This window comes from Glycine max, chromosome 6, assembly GCF_000004515.6.
Source record: "Glycine max cultivar Williams 82 chromosome 6, Glycine_max_v4.0, whole genome shotgun sequence".
NCBI classification, from domain to species: Eukaryota; Viridiplantae; Streptophyta; class Magnoliopsida; order Fabales; family Fabaceae; genus Glycine; species Glycine max.
Genome location: NC_038242.2, coordinates 169753 through 186814, shown reverse-complemented (window position 1 = coordinate 186814; position 17062 = coordinate 169753). Strand labels below are relative to the sequence as shown.

Here is a 17062-nt window from a genome sequence, read left to right as displayed (position 1 = left end):
TCCGAATTAACTTGTAATCTAATCCAATCCAATTATGTTGAATTGAGTTTTTAAAATATTCAAATTGGGTAACAAATTTTAGTTTTTTTTAACCTAACTTGACTTATATCATATGATTAAATTTATTATTATATATAAATTAATTATTGCACATTAATTTTTAAATCACATAATTTATTAGTCATTCATGCTTTTTCTTTTTTTAGTTGTTATTTTTATCCATATCTTTATTTTATTTATATTTTCACATATTAGTATAATACTTTTATTCTATCTAAAATAAGAATATCCTACTAATGTTGAAATCATTAATTATATTAGTTAATTATTCTTATAATTTAATATCTTTTGAGTATATTTAGTCATTATATATTTATAAAACTTAAATAAAAACAAATTATTATTTTAAAAAAATAATTTTACAAAATATTTATTTTTAAAAATATTAAAATCCGATTAATCCAACATGACTCGTTATAATCATGTTGAGTTTGGTTGAATATGTAAAAAGTTGCTCCTTGTGACATTTCACATAGTCATATTTTATTTTTAATTTTTGGGAAAAGAGTGAGAGAGAGAGAGGAGTGGGAAATCGAGAAACCCTAGTGGAGCCGGAAGTGGAAGTGAAGAGAGTAAATGACGATCCATTCGGTGGTGATACAGAAGCTGCTTAGCACCAATGCTCAGGTGGGTCGACGTGTTGCCGCTCACCATTTGAAGGAGTTCACCTATGGCTTCCGCAACAAAATGGCCATCATCGACTCCGACAAGACCCTCATTTGCATGCGCAGTGCCTGCAACTTCATGGCCTCCCTCGCCCGCCACAACGGCCGCTTCATGTTCATCAACACCAACCCTCTCTTCGACGAAATCTTCGACCTCATGACCAAGAAGGTGGGCTCCTACAGCCCCTCCACCAACTCTCTCTGGCGCACCGGCGGCTTCCTCACCAATAGCCTCAGCCCCAAGAAGTTCCGCTCTCGCAACAAGAAGCTCGTCTTCGGCCCCACCCAGCCTCCCGATTGCATCTTCATCGTCGACACCGAGCGTAAGTCTTCTGTCATCAACGAGGCTTTCAAGCTTCAAATTCCCGTCGTCGCCTTGGTCGACTCCGCCATGCCCCTCGACGTCTATAAGCGCATTGCCTATCCTGTTCCCGCCAATCATTCTGTCCAATTCGTTTATTTGTTCTGTAATTTGATTACCAAAACCTTGCTTCACGAGAAGGCCAAGTCTGATGCTGCCAATCCCGATATTGATGCTCAAATGGAAGAAGCTCCGCGCAAGGGCAAGGGCAAGACCTATTTGGATAAGGTCGACGTAACCGTAGTTCTCTACGATAATTTAGCTCCCTTACCTCAAGGTAAACTAAACTTATTTGCTTTCTGTTTTCTCCTCCGTTGTTTTGTTGCCTTTTAGATATAAGTTGAGCCGAGCCGAGCAATTTTCACATCTAAAGCAGATATAGAAGAAACTAAGAAGCTTTTGGACAAGCTTGTTGTTTTGAAGTTTAATGGTTCTCAAGGAAGAAATATGTGTTTTGACGGTCCCAAGTAAGCATTCATCCAACTCCTCAAAACTTCACACTTGATGAATTTACACTGATAAATTTTTTTCTGCTCTCATGTAGATCTGCAATTGATATTTGTGATGGACTGACATATCTGGATTTGATCATTAACCAGATTGAGGTGAGACATTTATACTTAATGTACAAATTATGATAATTACACATTCTTATATGACCATTTTCCTACGCAAATCATTGGTTTATTCCTTGCTCTTTTTTTATGAATGATCTGGATTGTGCACTTGCCTCACCTACATTTTCTTATGTTCCCTTGTTATATGTTGCCACTGACCTGTTGTTTTTAACTCTTACTATTTTTGCTGTTGTGATTTTGTAGACCCTCAATTCCAAGTATGGAAGCAGGGTTCCATTGCTTCTTTTCAATAAAGATGACATTCATGATAGTTCTCTAAAGGTGAAATGTCATTTTCAATTTCCATATGCGATTGTTGACCTCAGCCACTATTGAATTTTTAGCTTCATCTTTCATAGGTTTTGGAGAAGTATTCTAAATCAAGTGTTGAAGTGCACACTTTTAAACAGGTTTGTGCTTGTTTTATATTTTTGGATGAATTGATATTGGTTTGTGATTTCTCTTGATCAATACATCATAATATATATTATGTAGGGTGAAGATCGAGAGTTGAAATCATTGGGTGAATATTATAGCAAGGAGGAAGTGTATGTCATCCTTTAAATATGTTTCTATTAAATTCTATTCTAGACTAGATGTTTATTTCCATTTTTGTAGAGATATCTCGTTTATGTACTGATTGATTGGTATTGTTATTGTTATGGACATTTAAAAAACACTGTTATTAGGTATTAGTGTTACCATGATATAGTCTGGATGTTTATAGCAGTAATTTAGGTGTGGAGACGAAGCTTAGAGTCATTGGGTTAATTTATAAAGAAATGCAAAAGTCTAAATATCTTATTCCTTTAAAATACCTCGAGTTTTCTACTTTAATTTTTGAAAAAAAAATTTAACAGTAAATATTAAATATCTGTAAATTAAGAGATGCCAAATAATTTGTCAGCTATGAAACTACAAATTGGCTATGTCAAATGGTCAAAATTTAATTATCCGTAAATAAAACAATTGACTTGACAGAATGTATATTTCAATTTATTGAATTGTGTTCTCCATGACTTGCAAATTGGCTTTCACGATATATACTTTAGCATTTTAAACTAACCTGCTAATTCGACGTGTGAAGGCATCCATTTGATGATGTTGATGTGTTCCGTTTACTAATGACTGGTGGAACCCTTGATTCATTATTATCACAGGTATGGACTTTTTATGCAGTTGAGCACTGGTCCTATCAAAGCCTTTGTCCTGTTCCTTTAAAATCTATAAGCAAGAGGTGTAGGACAATTGTGCCTACACCTCTTGAATTATTCAACTGTAACAACACTGGCTATAATTAAATATGTTTGTACATGTGCCTGTGTGGGATGTGCACATTTGTTGTGCAGTTTTAACTAAGTTATTCATATTATTTTCCAGGGTAAGGAGTATATCCTAGTGTTGAAGTCGGACAATGTGGCAACAGTCCTTGATCCAAGTATCCTTCTTATAGTTCTAATCATTAATGACACTATTGCTTGGAGTCATTGCTCATTACTTACTAACCTAGCTCCGAGATTCACATTTTGATTTTTGTCAACCTTGACTGTATCTTGTAGACATACTAAATCATTTGATGATAAATGATATTGAATATTGCATGGAGGTATGCAGAAATATTTTTATCTATCACATGAAGAGCTGCCACTTCTCTTTTTAAGGCATATGAGTTCTCTTTCATTTTCTTTACTTTTTTTTTCCAGGTGACACCAAGCAATTCGTTTAATTTAATGTTACCCACAACGAAATTTAAGGTATATTTTTTTTCCTTCACTGTTACTCCCCTTTAGTCTCTTTAACATTCGTGCCAGACTTGGAATTGCGTGATGCTTAATCAACTGGTCTTCAATAATTGTGTAAGTTTTTACCATGTGACATTATATGAGCATATATTACAATTTTTTTAATTCAGAAAATTTAATATATACACTGGATGTTGAAATTTTTTGAATTCACATATAAGTGAAGTTTATTGGAATTTGAAAATTTCATTGTCATTGAAGATACTATGGGGAAACATATTTTATGATTGTTTGATGCAAGTTCTTTTTCTCTTAACTGGAATGGTCTAGGTCCTGAGGATCAGGACTCAGGACCTAGTAGCTCTTGTCAGATGCTGATAAGGTAACGGGTAATTTGGTTGCTAACAACTTGTTAAATTGGTGCTATGACATATCTAATGTAACTTGAGCAGCTTTGGCTAAACACTATATGTTATGTAATCTATGCAGCTTCGGGAGATTGGTGGAGACCAAGATAAACACGTAAGTTATAATATTTTTTTTTTCATTTTCATAACTTGCATGTTTGTATTATATTTTGTTTCATTTTAAGAAATAGTTTTAAATTTTTTATTGTGAATTGCTGACAAGACTTGTGAGAATATTATAACAATCTTTTTTTCATTTGTATTTTAATTTATTTTTCCTGATTGATGTGTTGAAGTTGAAGGACAATTTCAAACTCATCGATACAACAAACATGTGAGTGAAAAACTGGTTTTTGTTCAGTTTCTTTTTGAAATTTACCAAATGTGCTAAATTCCATGTGTTATACTTTGCATAGGTGGGTGAGTTTAAGAGCCATCAAGAGGTTTGTTGACACTGTTGAAGTAAGGCAGAAGAAGCCCTCATTTTCAAAGGTATCATTCCCTAGCTGTCATTAGTTCATTACTCTATTGATAGCTTATGTAAGAATGAATTGAATGGCTTACTGCCGCCAAGAAAATGACTATCTCTTCTACAGGACACAGCAGCTGGACCAGCAATAAAGGTATATGCATAATTGTTTACGCTTCTCTGTGGTCCATTTGTGCTTGTGCTTCTATTTTTATATTTTTGCTTAGGTATAAACTAGAATCATGCCTTCAACTTTGAGGTGGAAGTAATTGCAGCCCTTGAGTTTTGAATTATTTAATTACTGCCATAAATATCTATCAGGGATTCAGATTAGAGTATGTTTTTAAAACGAACATGTAGTTAAAATGTTGTGGGATGTTATGGATTATCTAAGCTTTAATGGCATAAAAACTTAAGAAGATCATTCCTTAAAGGGGCAGAAACTTTTCCCATATATTTTATTAAAGAAATCTCCCCATTGATATAGCAACCATGGATAAAAAAATGCACCTAAATTTGTTAGAGCAACCCTTTTTTTTTTGTTTTTGTTTGGGTAGAAGAATTTTTATTATTGAATGAAAGAAACAAATACAAAAGATTGGAGGATAAGAAATCCTCAATAATACAAAATCCTTCTTGAGAAATAAGTTTCCAAGGACTTGTATGTGAGCCACATTCACTATTGCATCGACATCCCAACCATTCAGATGAAGACCATACTTAACTCAAATTCCTGTATGATGTAAAACATTTCTTGATGTTAGAACAAGCTCCACATTGAACAAATGTGTGGACAATTTATGAAAGCGTGAATATTGTAGGTTCTGATGAAAAATTGGCTGGTCCCTTAACCGCACTTGAAATGAAGGTGAGGAGGAGTCAAAACCTCACTTTCTCTCTCAGCTTTATTAGATTCAAAATGTTACATATATATAGGATACAAAAAAAAAAGAGAGAGGAGAGATGACAGTGACATCTCACTGCTGCCTTCTGAATAAGGCTTACAGATTAAGCTACCAAACAAAGCTAAAATACAAAAGAAATATTCAACATTCAACACTCCCCCTCAAGCTGGAGCATATAAATCATATGCACCAAGCTTGGAACATATAGTCTGAATTCTGGGTCCTCTTAGGGACTTAGTCAAAATATCCGCTGGCTGGTCATTAGAACCAATGAACTCAGTGACAATCTCCTTGGACAGAAGCTTCTCTCGAATGAAATGACAATCAATCTCTATATGCTTAGTCCTTTCATGAAAGACTGGGTTTGAGGCAATATGAAGAGCAGCCTGATTATCACAATACAACTTCATTTGCAACTCTTCACAAAACCTCAATTCTTGCAGAAATTGTTTAATCCACATGAGTTCACAAGTAACCATAGCCATCGATCGATATTCAGCTTCTGCACTAGACCGAGCTACAACCGTCTGTTTCTTGCTTTTCCAAGAAATAAGATTTCCTCCAATGAAGACACAATAGCCTGATGTAGACCTCCTATCCATGGGACAGCCAGCCCAATCAGCATCACAATATCCTGATAATTGCGTATTACCTTTGTCTTCATACAACAACCCTTGTCCAGGAGCTCTCTTAATATACCTCAAAATACGCATGACTGCATTCCAATGGTCCAAATGAAGATTTTGCATAAATTGGCTAACCACTCCCACAGCAAAGGAGATATCAGGTCTAGTGATGGTAAGGTAAATGAGTTTTTCCACAAGCCTCCTATATCTCTCGGGGTCAGGATAAACTTCACTTTGATCTGCCATGAGCTTCAAATTAGGATCCATAGGACTTTCAACAGGTCTACAATTTTGCATACCTGTTTCTTCTAAAATATCAAGGGCATACTTCCTCTGAGAGATCACAACACCATCTCCTGATTGAGCCACTTCAATACCAAGGAAATACTTCAAAGATCCCAAATCTTTGGTCTGAAAATGACTGAATAAATGCTCTTTTAGCTGGCTGATCTTAGTAGCATCATTCCCTGTAATCACTATATCATCAACATAGACCATTAGATAAACACATTTTCCAGGAGATGTATGACAATAAAATACAGAGTGATCAACTTCACTTCGTTTCAGTCCAAACATGTGAACAACATGACTAAATTTACCAAACCAAGCACGAGGAGATTGCTTCAACCCATAGAGAGATCGATGAAGCTTACACACAAGGCCATACTCCCCCTGAGCAACAAACCCAGGTGGTTGCTCCATATAAATATCCTCCTCAAGATCACCGTGGAGAAAGGCATTCTTAATATCAAGCTGATGGAGGGGCCAGTGACAAATAGCAGCCATAGCAAGAAACAGACGAACAGTGGTGAGTTTGGCGACAGGAGAGAAAGTATCACAGTAATCAATGCCATATACCTGTGTGTAGCCTTTAGCTACCAAACGAGCCTTAAGCCGATCAACCTCACCAGTGGGCCCAACTTTAACAGTGTAGACCCACCTACAACCCACAGGGGTCTTACCAGGGGGAAGAGGAACAAGCTCCCAAGTACCATTATTTTCAAGGGCCTGCATTTCATCAATCATAGCCTGTCTCCAGCCAGGATGATCAAGTGCCTCACGGACAGTGAAAGGAATGGCAAGGGAAGACAATGAACAAATAAAGGAACTGTATGAAGGAGACAAACGGTGATAGCTTAAGAAATTATAAATAGGATGAGGATTACGAGTAGAACGAGTACCTTTTCTGATGGCAATGGGCCAATGTGAATCAGAATGAGGAGAAGAAGTGGAAGGAGAGGGCGGATCCATGAGTGGAGGACTGGTTGAAGAAGGACGAGAATCACTAGGAGAGGCTTCAGGTACTGGAGATCCAATCTGCCTTGTCCTGTGTTGATCTGTAGTCAGAGGTGGTAAGATGACTTCAAGTGAATTTGGTGAGGAAGATGGAACAATACTGACATTTTGGCCTGAGTTATCTAGGGGATAAGGAGAAGGAATAGGAAGAACTTCCTGAAGAGATGAAGAATGGTCCACGGAGGGTGAAAAGAAAGGTGTGTCTTCAAAGAAGGTTACATCTGCAGACATGTAGTATCGTCTCATGGTTGGAGAGTAACATTTGTAACCCTTTTGAAGACGAGAATAACCCAGGAAGACACATTTGACTGACCTAGCAGAGAGTTTATCTAAACCAGGAGACAAATCATGAACAAAACAGGTACAACCAAACACTTTAGGAGAGACATGAAATAAAGGATCATGAGGAAAGACAAGTGAGTGAGGAATTTGGTTTTCAAGAGAAGAAGAAGGCATCCGATTTATTAGGAAACAAGAAGTAAGCACCGCATCTCCCCAATGATGTATCGGAACATTCAAATTTAGCATTAGGGAGCGTGCAGTTTCAAGAAGATGACGATTCTTCCTTTCTGCAATACCATTTTGTTGTGGTGTGTGAGGACATGTGGATTGATGTAGAATACCTTTGGAAGACAGAAAAGAAGAAAGATCATGAGAGAAATACTCTTTAGCATTATCACTTCTGAAAATTTTAATTGTTTTTCCAAATTGATTCTCAATTTCATTGTAGAATGACACAAATATAGGCAAAAGTTCAGATCTGTCTTTCATTAAATAAACCCAAGTACATCTGGAGAATTCATCAATGAAGGTTACAAAATATCGAAAACCAAAAGATGTAACACGACTTGGTCCCCAAATATCAGAATGAATGGTAGAGAAAGCCGAGTTACATCTTTGTACAGTTTGAGGAAATGACGACCTGGCATGTTTTCCTAGTTGACAAGACTCACAATCTAAGACTCGAAGATTCTTAAGACTAGGGACCATCATCTTCAATTTTGATAAACTTGGGTGTCCTAGACGATCATGCAAAAGTTTGGGTTTTGAGATTGCAAAACAAGACCCAGGTGGATTGGATTCCAAATAGTAAAGTCCTCGTGATTCATGTCCTTCTCCAATCAGTCGCCCCGTCCCATGTTCCTGAATAACAAAAGAATTAGCAGTAAAGGTTACTGAACAATTTAACGAACGAGTTAATTGACTTAGTGAGATTAAATTATAGGGACACTGTGGAAGGAATAAAACAGAGTTTAATTTCAAGGAAGGAGACAATGAAACTTGACCACTTCCTTGAGACGCAACCTTGGAGCCATTAGCTACAGTGACGAGGTGAGGAATTTTTGGTAAGGAAAAGGATGAAAAGGAAGACTTATTACCAGAAATATGGTCAGAGGCACCTGAGTCGAGTATCCAAGGACTAGGACCTTCAATTGATTGAGAGATACAAGCTGTTGAAAAACATGGTACAGATGAGGATTGAGCTTGGTTGCTGGGTCTCTCGGATTTGAGCTTCAAATACTCCTGATACTCCTCATCAGAGAACTTAGACTCTGCTTTCTCTGATCTAGAAACCTGTGCAACCTTGTCAGGAAACCCATGCAACGAATAACAATTCTCTTGGGTGTGACCCATCCTCTTGCAGTAGGTGCAATGAGGACGTCCACCCCTTCCATTGCGGCCTCCTCTGCTGTTGCGACCGCCTCCTCTACCACGTGATGCAACCATTGCTGACGTCTCCACACTATCAGTAGGATTTTCATCCTTCGATAAGTGAGGCACACGGAGAAGCCTAGTGATGAGAGAATCCATGGATGGAACCTGATCCCCAGCGAGTACTTGATCACGAACATGATCAAAGTCTGAGTGTAAGCTTCTCAGGATAAGGACCATGTAAAACTTGTCCAGTTTCTTGTTCACTTCTTCTAATGAATCAGCCACAAGAAACTTTCTCAGCTCTTCCACGGCAGCCCGAGCCTTACCCACATGAGCAATCATGTCATGGCTGGTTTGCTTGAGGGCTGTAACCTTCATGGTTGCATCAAATAAGCTCTGAATATCATTGGCAAAAATTTCTTGAGCCTTTTTCCAAAAAGAACGACACGTTTTAAATGATCTAAGGATATCCAAAATATCCGGTTCAACTGATTGCCATAACACAGCACACAGTTGATAAACAAGCTTCTCCCATTCGGCTCTTTTGTCACTTGAAACAGAATCGGAAGCTTTCTCCAAGTGGTCATGGTGTCCTTGACCAAGAAACCAAAGTTCTACGGAAGCAGACCATGAGGGGTAATTTTTCCAGTTGAGTTTAGCAGCTGTGATGGTTGGAGTCCCGGAGAAGGAGAAAACAGGTCCAGGGGAAGCCATTTTGAGCCACAAGGTGAAACCCTAAGGGAGCAAAAAGGTGGAGAGAATAGGGCTGTAGTGTTCCAGGTGACGAAACTGGAAACTGAGGGCTGGAACGGACTCAGGAGAAGCCGACCAAGAGAACGGCGGAGGCGCGGCGCGATTCCGGCGCCGGGACGGCGGCGCGTGGACTGCACGCGCCGGAGGACGCGCGGGACGGTGGCGGCGCGTGGCTGCTCCGTTGCCGACGCGAGTTGGCCGGCTGGCTCGCGCTTCCCAAGGCGAGCCTAACCCTGGCTTCGCCGGAGAAATGGCCGCCGGAAAGTGGCGGCGGCGGCGGCGGGCGACGGCGGATGATACCTGCTCTGATGCCAACTTGAAATGAAGGTGAGGAGTCAAAACCTCACTTTCTCTCTCAGCTTTATTAGATTCAAAATGTTACATATATATAGGATAAAAAAAAAAATAAGAGAGGAGAGATGACAGTGACATCTCACTGCTGCCTTCTGAATAAGGCTTACAGATTAAGCTACCAAACAAAGCTAAAATACAAAAGAAATATTCAACATTCAACAACCGCTACTACTTTGAATTTGACCTTTCCTTTATTTGAGGTATAGGAAGTGGACCAGACTGTTAAAAATGAACTACTCAGACTAATTGACTTGAATTATGCCTTGCTACAGCTTTTGGTCCCTGGTCCACAATATCAATCTTGGACTGCATGTTCATATCATTTTCATATGCCTTCCAAAGGTGCAGCCATGTAAATTAAATTGCCTGTTAATAGGATTTTCATGACTTAAAATATGTGATGTTGTGACTTCATGTATTAAATGTCATTTGTGTTGTTAAATCAGTTAGCATTACCAGTGTTATAAATACTAAAATTTTTCATGTTGCATTTGGTATCTGCAAGCTTAATTAGAATGAATATTTAAATATCAAGACATTTGTATTATTAAAACATTTAGAACTACCAGTGTTATAAATACTAATAATATCTTATGTTGTATTTGGTATTTGCAAGCTTTAATTTGGATAAATAATTAAATGGCTTATTAACTTTTTTGTCCCTCATCTTTTGTGGATTTCTGTTTTTATAGTCCCTCGTAATTTTTTTACTGATTTGTAGTCCTTTAAAAAAAATCATTCCATTTTTAGTCCCTCAATTTTTTCCATTCTGTTTTTAGTCCCTAAAAAATTCTATATGAGGAACCAAAAACAGAATAAAAAAAATTGAGGGACTAAAAATGGAAATCCACAAAAGATGAGGGACCAAAAAGATAATAAATCCATAATTAAATATTAAGTGGTGTGACAATGGCCTTGGGTCCTCGTGAAATGAGAGAGAAGAAACTATTAACTGGTATACCAAAAGGTCGTTGCTGTTAGATATGAAGTTACTAATTTCTGTTTTTAATGTGTTATCTATGCCGCCAGTTCTTTGATAATGTATTTGGTGTCTCCGTGCCCGAATCTCGCTTTCTTCCCTTGGATGCAACATCAGATCTATTACTTCTTCAGGTGACACTCACTTAATTGTATATTCAAATTCTGTTACTGATGTTGTACATGACTGACTCTCTCACCAATTATGTATTCTTGCAGTCAGATCTATACACTTGTAGAGAAGGTGTTTTAACTCGAAATCCAGCTAGAACTAACCCTTTAAATCCTGTGATAGACTTGGGACCTGAATTTGAAAAGGTGAAAATTTAGTGTTTTATTGTCTTATCCTTGCATAGTTTTGACCTTTCTTATGAATTGTATTTGTTTTTAATTCTCAGTTTGGTGACTTTCAAAGTCGCTTCAGATCCATTCCAAGCATCATTGAGTTGGACAGTTTGATGGTGAGAGGTGATGTGTGGTTTGGGGCTAATATTACTTTGAAGGTATAATAGATGTTCCTTTCCCTGTTGGTCATGCTGCATGTTGAATACTTGCTCTTCATTCCCTTTAATTATCTATATAGTACAAGATGGCATTCATATTTGAACTTTTTAAGAATTGTATGCAGTATTCTGTTTATCCTTTTCTGAATACCAGGGATTTTTCTCATAAGTTATAGTAGTATTTCTATGCCGATAGATTTTGATCTTGCTTAATTTATAGCAAATTTTCAACACTACAAAAGATTTTAAAAAGCTCTAAAAACATTGGAACATGGGTTGCTGGTGATGTCAAAAGACTCCAAACTGCAGTCCAATATTAAAAGCTCATTTGAAGGCCTGAGCAGGTCCAAAATATGGTCCTACTCCTACAACTGAGTATAATGGGGCTGAGAGATTTGGACGGAAATAGTACTTGCACTTGCAGAATCCACATATAGTGTAAAGATTTGAAGAATTAAGTTGTTAACTTCTCCTATGAGTTGAGGAACATAAGAACAACCCCCTCTCCCAAACAAAACACACACACGCAGTTTTTTTGGAAGATCTTGTGTGCAGTGGGGGTGGAAAAGTGGGGGGCTGATCATCAAAAGAGATAATTTTGCATTGCTCATAAAGACAGCTATATCATAATTTGTGAAGTTAAAAAGCATAAAAATCTCAAGATAATTCTGGTCTCATGGTCAAGGACCATCTTTCTCTTAAGAGCTTAAGCTATTAGGTATATGCTAATCTTGGTTTTATATCTATAAGACATCCCCTCATGGAAGAATCCAGTGAAAGGATGAAGGGAAAGACACAGAGCATGGACAACATACAGGCTCACTTGTACTGAAATTCAACTCTATTTTAGAAGAAAAATGAAGGGAAATGAAGATCAAACTCATGACTACCATTACATTATAGAAGCTCTTATACCATGTTAAGGACCATAACCTAGTAGGTGAAGGCCTAAATTGGCTTTATATCTCTAGCACTCAAATTATCCTAGATTAACTAGAAAGGAAAATCTCTGAATAATCCATTAAAGATATAAATCACTTCTTATTTTTTAATTTTAAAGTAATAAATCTCTGGATATCCTTAGGCAGTAGCTTGTTAAGTCCTCGTTATGAAAATAATTGTAGGATTCTTCTTTTTTCTTTTACAAATTTTCTTCTAAGGTTTCTGCTTATTAGAAACTTGTGGTAAATGATTTGCTTTTCGTATGGAATAGAAGATTGAAATTAGGTACACTGGAAGTACAATACGAATCTCATTATAATTTATTGTAAGCATTCAAATTCAGTGAACTTCCTGTTAATATATATTTTGTTGTTTGAACTACTATATGAGAGACTGATGTGTTATGATTTTCTTGCATTTATGTGTTATGATTTTCTTGCATTTATGTGATCTTTAACACTGTTTTTCAGGGGCAAGTGACTATTGCTGCAAAACCTGGCTTGAAATTGGAAATTCCTGATGGGGTGACGATTGAGAATAAGGTATAATACTAACTTCAGTACGAGCTTTGGAGTCTCTTTATTACAAAACTTCACCTTTTCATTGGTTTTATTTTCTCTGTTCTGTTGGTGCTGTTTGTGGGGTTGTGATTTGTAGGTTGGATGCGTGTTGGGAGAATTTGTTTTGTTTGGACTGTTTTTTTTATCAGCGTTTGGACTTGGTATAATGGGTACCTTTTGTTTCTTGTTTGCTGATCAAAGCATGGGGATTTGTAATTGTTTTTGTCATCATTGACTGGGAGACCCTTTCAGTTGGATAGCCTGACTGTGCAAGCTTAAGAGCAGGATGGAGGTGGATGACCATATTTGGATTTTGGATGACCATATTTTGACCTTTAGGGGTGGTGGGCTAGTTGGGGTTGGGATGGATGTTGGACCCACTTGCTCATGTCTGGAATTTTGTTAGCAAATTGAAGAATCACAGCAAGCTTAGATTGAGAATAACATAATCCTTAGTAACAATTTATCTCATGTACAATTTGAATTATCCTACAACCAGGAACCAGAATCTTGATATTTCTTTTCTAACCTCAGATAACTCTTTTTCCCCGTCCTTCAAGAAACTTTTAATCAACAAAAAAAAGAAGCTAGAGTTTCAGAATTCTGGCTTCATTTGATCAAGAGCACAAACTGCCTTAGAATCTGAATCTTGCATTAGCTTTGCTCGAATTAGCAACTAAAGCACGTTCAGCATTCAATTTAAAGCTTTCATGCAGCAGAGGATAGCACTTGATGTGCAGGTGGCATTGAAAATTGACTAGGGTGAAGAAATTATGTTTCAACAAAATTAATGCCTTTCAGCATCCTGACCCAAAGGGCATGAGGACTATATTGATTCTCCAGCATTCTATCTATAGCTATTAGTATCAATGAAATGATTATGATATTTTTCTGATAATCACATTTGCTGTTTTACAGGAGATCAACGACCCTGCAGATATCTAAGGATGAATGTTGTCGAAGTTGCTGAGATTTGGTTCCAGTGAATACATGACTGCTGAACTTTGATTTGCAGTGCTATACAATTTAGTTTGTCACATTAGCAGCCAGCCATCTTTTAGCTTTTCTATTTGCTGGGAACTAAAAGGTTGCAGAAGCAAATAGTTCCTTACACATTTTTTTTTCAAGCGGCATGATAGTGGTGAAATAATTGTCTGCTCATCTATTTATTCATCCTGTAACTCTTAGGGCAAGGCTTGATATAGTCACAGCTGAGAGCCTGAGAAGCTGAGACAAGGAATAGGAATAGTTTCAGTTTTGCTGGTCTTTTTGCCTTAGATACTATTAGAATCACACCAATTGTTTACTGTACCAATGAGTTGGAGCATACATTACAGAAAAGACATTTTTAAGGCATATTTGTCATTGACTTATATAAGCTACCCCCAAAATTTACTGCTTTGTTCTTTTTCTGCCTTGCTTTTAAAAAAATCAAATTGACCAAGATTTTTCTGAATTGAAAATCTTTCTTGTCATTGACTTACATAGGCTACTCCAAAAATTGCCTAGTTTTAAATTTTAATTTATCTGAAAAAGGTATTTTTAATTTGATAGTGTATTATGATTTAAAATGAAATTAATAGTATTCAAAAGGAATAAAAAATTGTAAAAAATGAAACTAAAGATATTTATTGTATACGACTTGATGAAAAAGATGATAACTTTTAGAATCACTTTCATTCAAGAGTAAAGATATAAATAATATAATGGTGGATAAAATGTTTACACTTGTCAAGTATTTTTTTAGGGGATCCAAATTGGTTTAAAATGAATTGATTTGTTTTAAATTAAAATAAGATATAATTCTCATTTACAAAGATTAATGGATTAAATATGTTTTATTTTCTATTAATAAAGGTATGTTTATTTTTGGTCTCTAAAATAATAATTATATAGCCTAATTATTTAACTATGAAAATGTGTTATGTATGATTTTTATTTTTATAGATGTTTTTTTGTGAAAGAAAGATAAATGTTACATTTGACACATTTCTATAAATGAAGGGTTAAAGTAAGATAATCTTGTAGAAATTGAAAATGAACCTTTTTATGTTTACTAGATATTTAAGTCAATTAATTAAATTTATATTAAAAATATAGTTATTAATAAATGAAATGCGCATTAAATTCAATTCATTTTGAGTAGATTTTTTTCAACTTATAAAATTAAAAAAAAATGTTTTTCAGTACTAATTATTGTTTTACAGTTTTAATCAAATACAGGAAAACGTTTTTTGTATTTTGTTTGAGTTGGGCCAAAATATGAATGCAGAAAAAGAATCGGGTCGGGTTGCAGGGTTGAATTGTGAGAGAGGATAAGACTTAAAGAGAGTGTTTTTATAGCTTAGTTGAGTTGTGTGTATGTGAGATAAGCTGCCATGTCGATCTTGTCCGTTCCGTCACCAACACAGCGTTGTTCCATTTCGATTTCTCGGCTGCCATTGCCATTGCCATTGCCGTTTCAATTGCAAGTAAGAAGAAGAGCAAAAGGGGGAAAAGTGGTAATGAGCATGGAGGCAGGTATTGGAGTGATGGGCACCAAGTTGGGTATGATGAGCTATTTCGAATCCGACGGAGAGGTTGTTCCTGTCACTGTCGTGGGTTTCAAAGAAGGCAACATCGTCACCCAGATCAAAACTGAGGCCACCGATGGATACGACGCCGTCCAGGTTGGTTACCGAAGGGTCAGAGACCGCAAATTGACCAAACCCGAAATGGGTCATCTCCATAAGGTCGGCGCCATTCCCATGCGCCATCTTCAGGAGTTCCGTCTTCAAGCCATCGATGGCTTCGACCTTAATCAGCGCCTTCTTTTTGATGAAACTTTCAAGGAGGGTGATCTTGTTGATGTCTCTGGCACCACCATTGGCAAGGGTTTCCAAGGTCGTCTCTTTTTCATTTTTACTTTCTTATCTATTTGTGCTCCTTCAACAATGGGGGTGACTGTGGCTTAATTGACAGGTGGAATCAAGCGTCATAACTTCAAAAGGGGTCCAATGACACATGGTTCCAAGAGTCACCGACAACTAGGATCAATTGGTGCTGGAACCACGCCTGGTCGTGTTTACAAGGGGAAGAAGATGCCTGGTAGGATGGGAGGAACCAAGAGGAAGATCAGAAAGCTTAAGATTGTCAAAATTGATAAAGATCTTAATGTCCTCATGATCAAAGGTGCTCTCCCTGGTAAGCCAGGCAATCTTCTAAGGATAACTCCTGCCAAGATTGTCGGCAAGAACATTCCAAAGAATTAGCACATCTTTTCTGTATTGTATTTGTTGTGCCTTCCTATTAGCCTTTTAGTTGCAAGTTTATGTATTGCTTCTTTCAACCCATTTTACATTGATTGAGTTATACACAGCACATTATTACTATGAGTTCAGTATCATCTTACTCGATACAACTGATGTAATTTGTCATGTCAGACGCCGCGGTTATATTTAGAGCTAGAGCTAGGGAAATCAAAACCAAAACTTCCAATTAATTAGCAAAATTGGATTTTGCATGTCTTTGTTTTGTTAATCTACTTAGCTAACATGTCTTTAGATTGAGTGGAAGGAACTTGAATCATTTAACATGTAATTACTGGTTATTTTATATAAGATTCATGCGTGTACAAGAAAATATTGATGGGAGGGGCTCCCTTAAATAAATTATCTTTTTAAGTTAGTTTTGTCCGATAAATGTTATAAGATTTATCAAAATTAATGTTTTTCCTCGTACCTTAATTAAAATACATTTTTTTGGAAAGGGTTTGAATTTGAATCTTTTCCTAAAAAAACGAAGTCTTAAAATCATTTTTAATGTATTGTTTTTGAAATTTTAATTACGTCTATTTTTCTTATAAGTTTGTTTTTTTCTTCTTAAAAAATGAAGAATATTTTTAATTTTAATAAAAGAAATTGACTTCAACCGCATATCTGAATTAGATTTGACTAAAATTAATTAGCAAAATCAAAAAGGTTTGACTTCAATCGTAGTATTTTCGTTGTCACTCTTTGATTAGCATGTGTGAGATTGAGTGGAAGGTGTTTAAATCCCGTAAATACGTAAAATTTTAAGAATGGTGTGAAAATATATTAATGGGAGGAGTTTCCTTAGTGGTTGATCGTATTTAAGATAACCAAGTGTTAGTTTTTAGTGAGGAAAGAAAAGTGGTGGAGTAAAGCTT

General features: G+C 36.5%; 2 protein-coding genes across 5 annotated transcripts; both read left to right on the top strand.

Moving 5' to 3' along the window:
- Positions 1 to 511: 511 nt before the first annotated feature.
- LOC100812583 (UTP--glucose-1-phosphate uridylyltransferase) lies at positions 512 to 14250 on the top strand. 4 transcript variants are annotated; one of them, XM_003526814.4, is made up of 19 exons: positions 512 to 1363; positions 1463 to 1553; positions 1631 to 1691; positions 1908 to 1985; positions 2063 to 2113; positions 2199 to 2251; positions 2791 to 2863; positions 3084 to 3141; positions 3263 to 3309; positions 3407 to 3457; positions 3935 to 3967; positions 4149 to 4186; positions 4269 to 4344; positions 4449 to 4475; positions 10941 to 11024; positions 11109 to 11207; positions 11288 to 11392; positions 12805 to 12876; positions 13813 to 14250. In XM_003526814.4, the coding sequence occupies exons 1-19, from the start codon at positions 637 to 639 to the stop codon at positions 13837 to 13839; spliced, it is 1851 nt and encodes a 616-aa protein (XP_003526862.1). In that variant the 5' UTR covers positions 512 to 636; the 3' UTR covers positions 13840 to 14250. The 4 variants fall into 4 exon arrangements, with proteins under 4 accessions (XP_003526862.1, XP_040872137.1, XP_014632654.1 ...); XM_006581023.4 differs by having other exon boundaries at positions 521 to 1363; positions 1460 to 1553; XM_041016203.1 differs by lacking the exon at positions 4449 to 4475.
- A 991-nt stretch (positions 14251 to 15241) lies between these two features.
- On the top strand, positions 15242 to 16263 carry LOC100809897 (50S ribosomal protein L3, chloroplastic-like). The gene is given in 2 exon segments (NM_001317607.1): positions 15242 to 15777; positions 15856 to 16263. Coding segments are annotated over 2 exon segments (795 nt in total). The 5' UTR covers positions 15242 to 15272; the 3' UTR covers positions 16146 to 16263.
- Positions 16264 to 17062: the final 799 nt, after the last annotated feature.

What these genes read in the sequence shown, in the direction of transcription:
- LOC100812583 (XM_006581023.4), top strand. Translation starts at nt 637, where the DNA reads ATGACGATCCATTCGGTGGTGATACAGAAGCTGCTTAGCACCAATGCT. An exon ending in ATGTGTTTTGACGGTCCCAA is followed by an intron (nt 1,554 to 1,630) that starts GTAAGCATTCAT and finishes GCTCTCATGTAG; the next exon opens with ATCTGCAATTGATATTTGTG. An exon ending in CTCATCGATACAACAAACAT is followed by an intron (nt 4,187 to 4,268) that starts GTGAGTGAAAAA and finishes TACTTTGCATAG; the next exon opens with GTGGGTGAGTTTAAGAGCCA.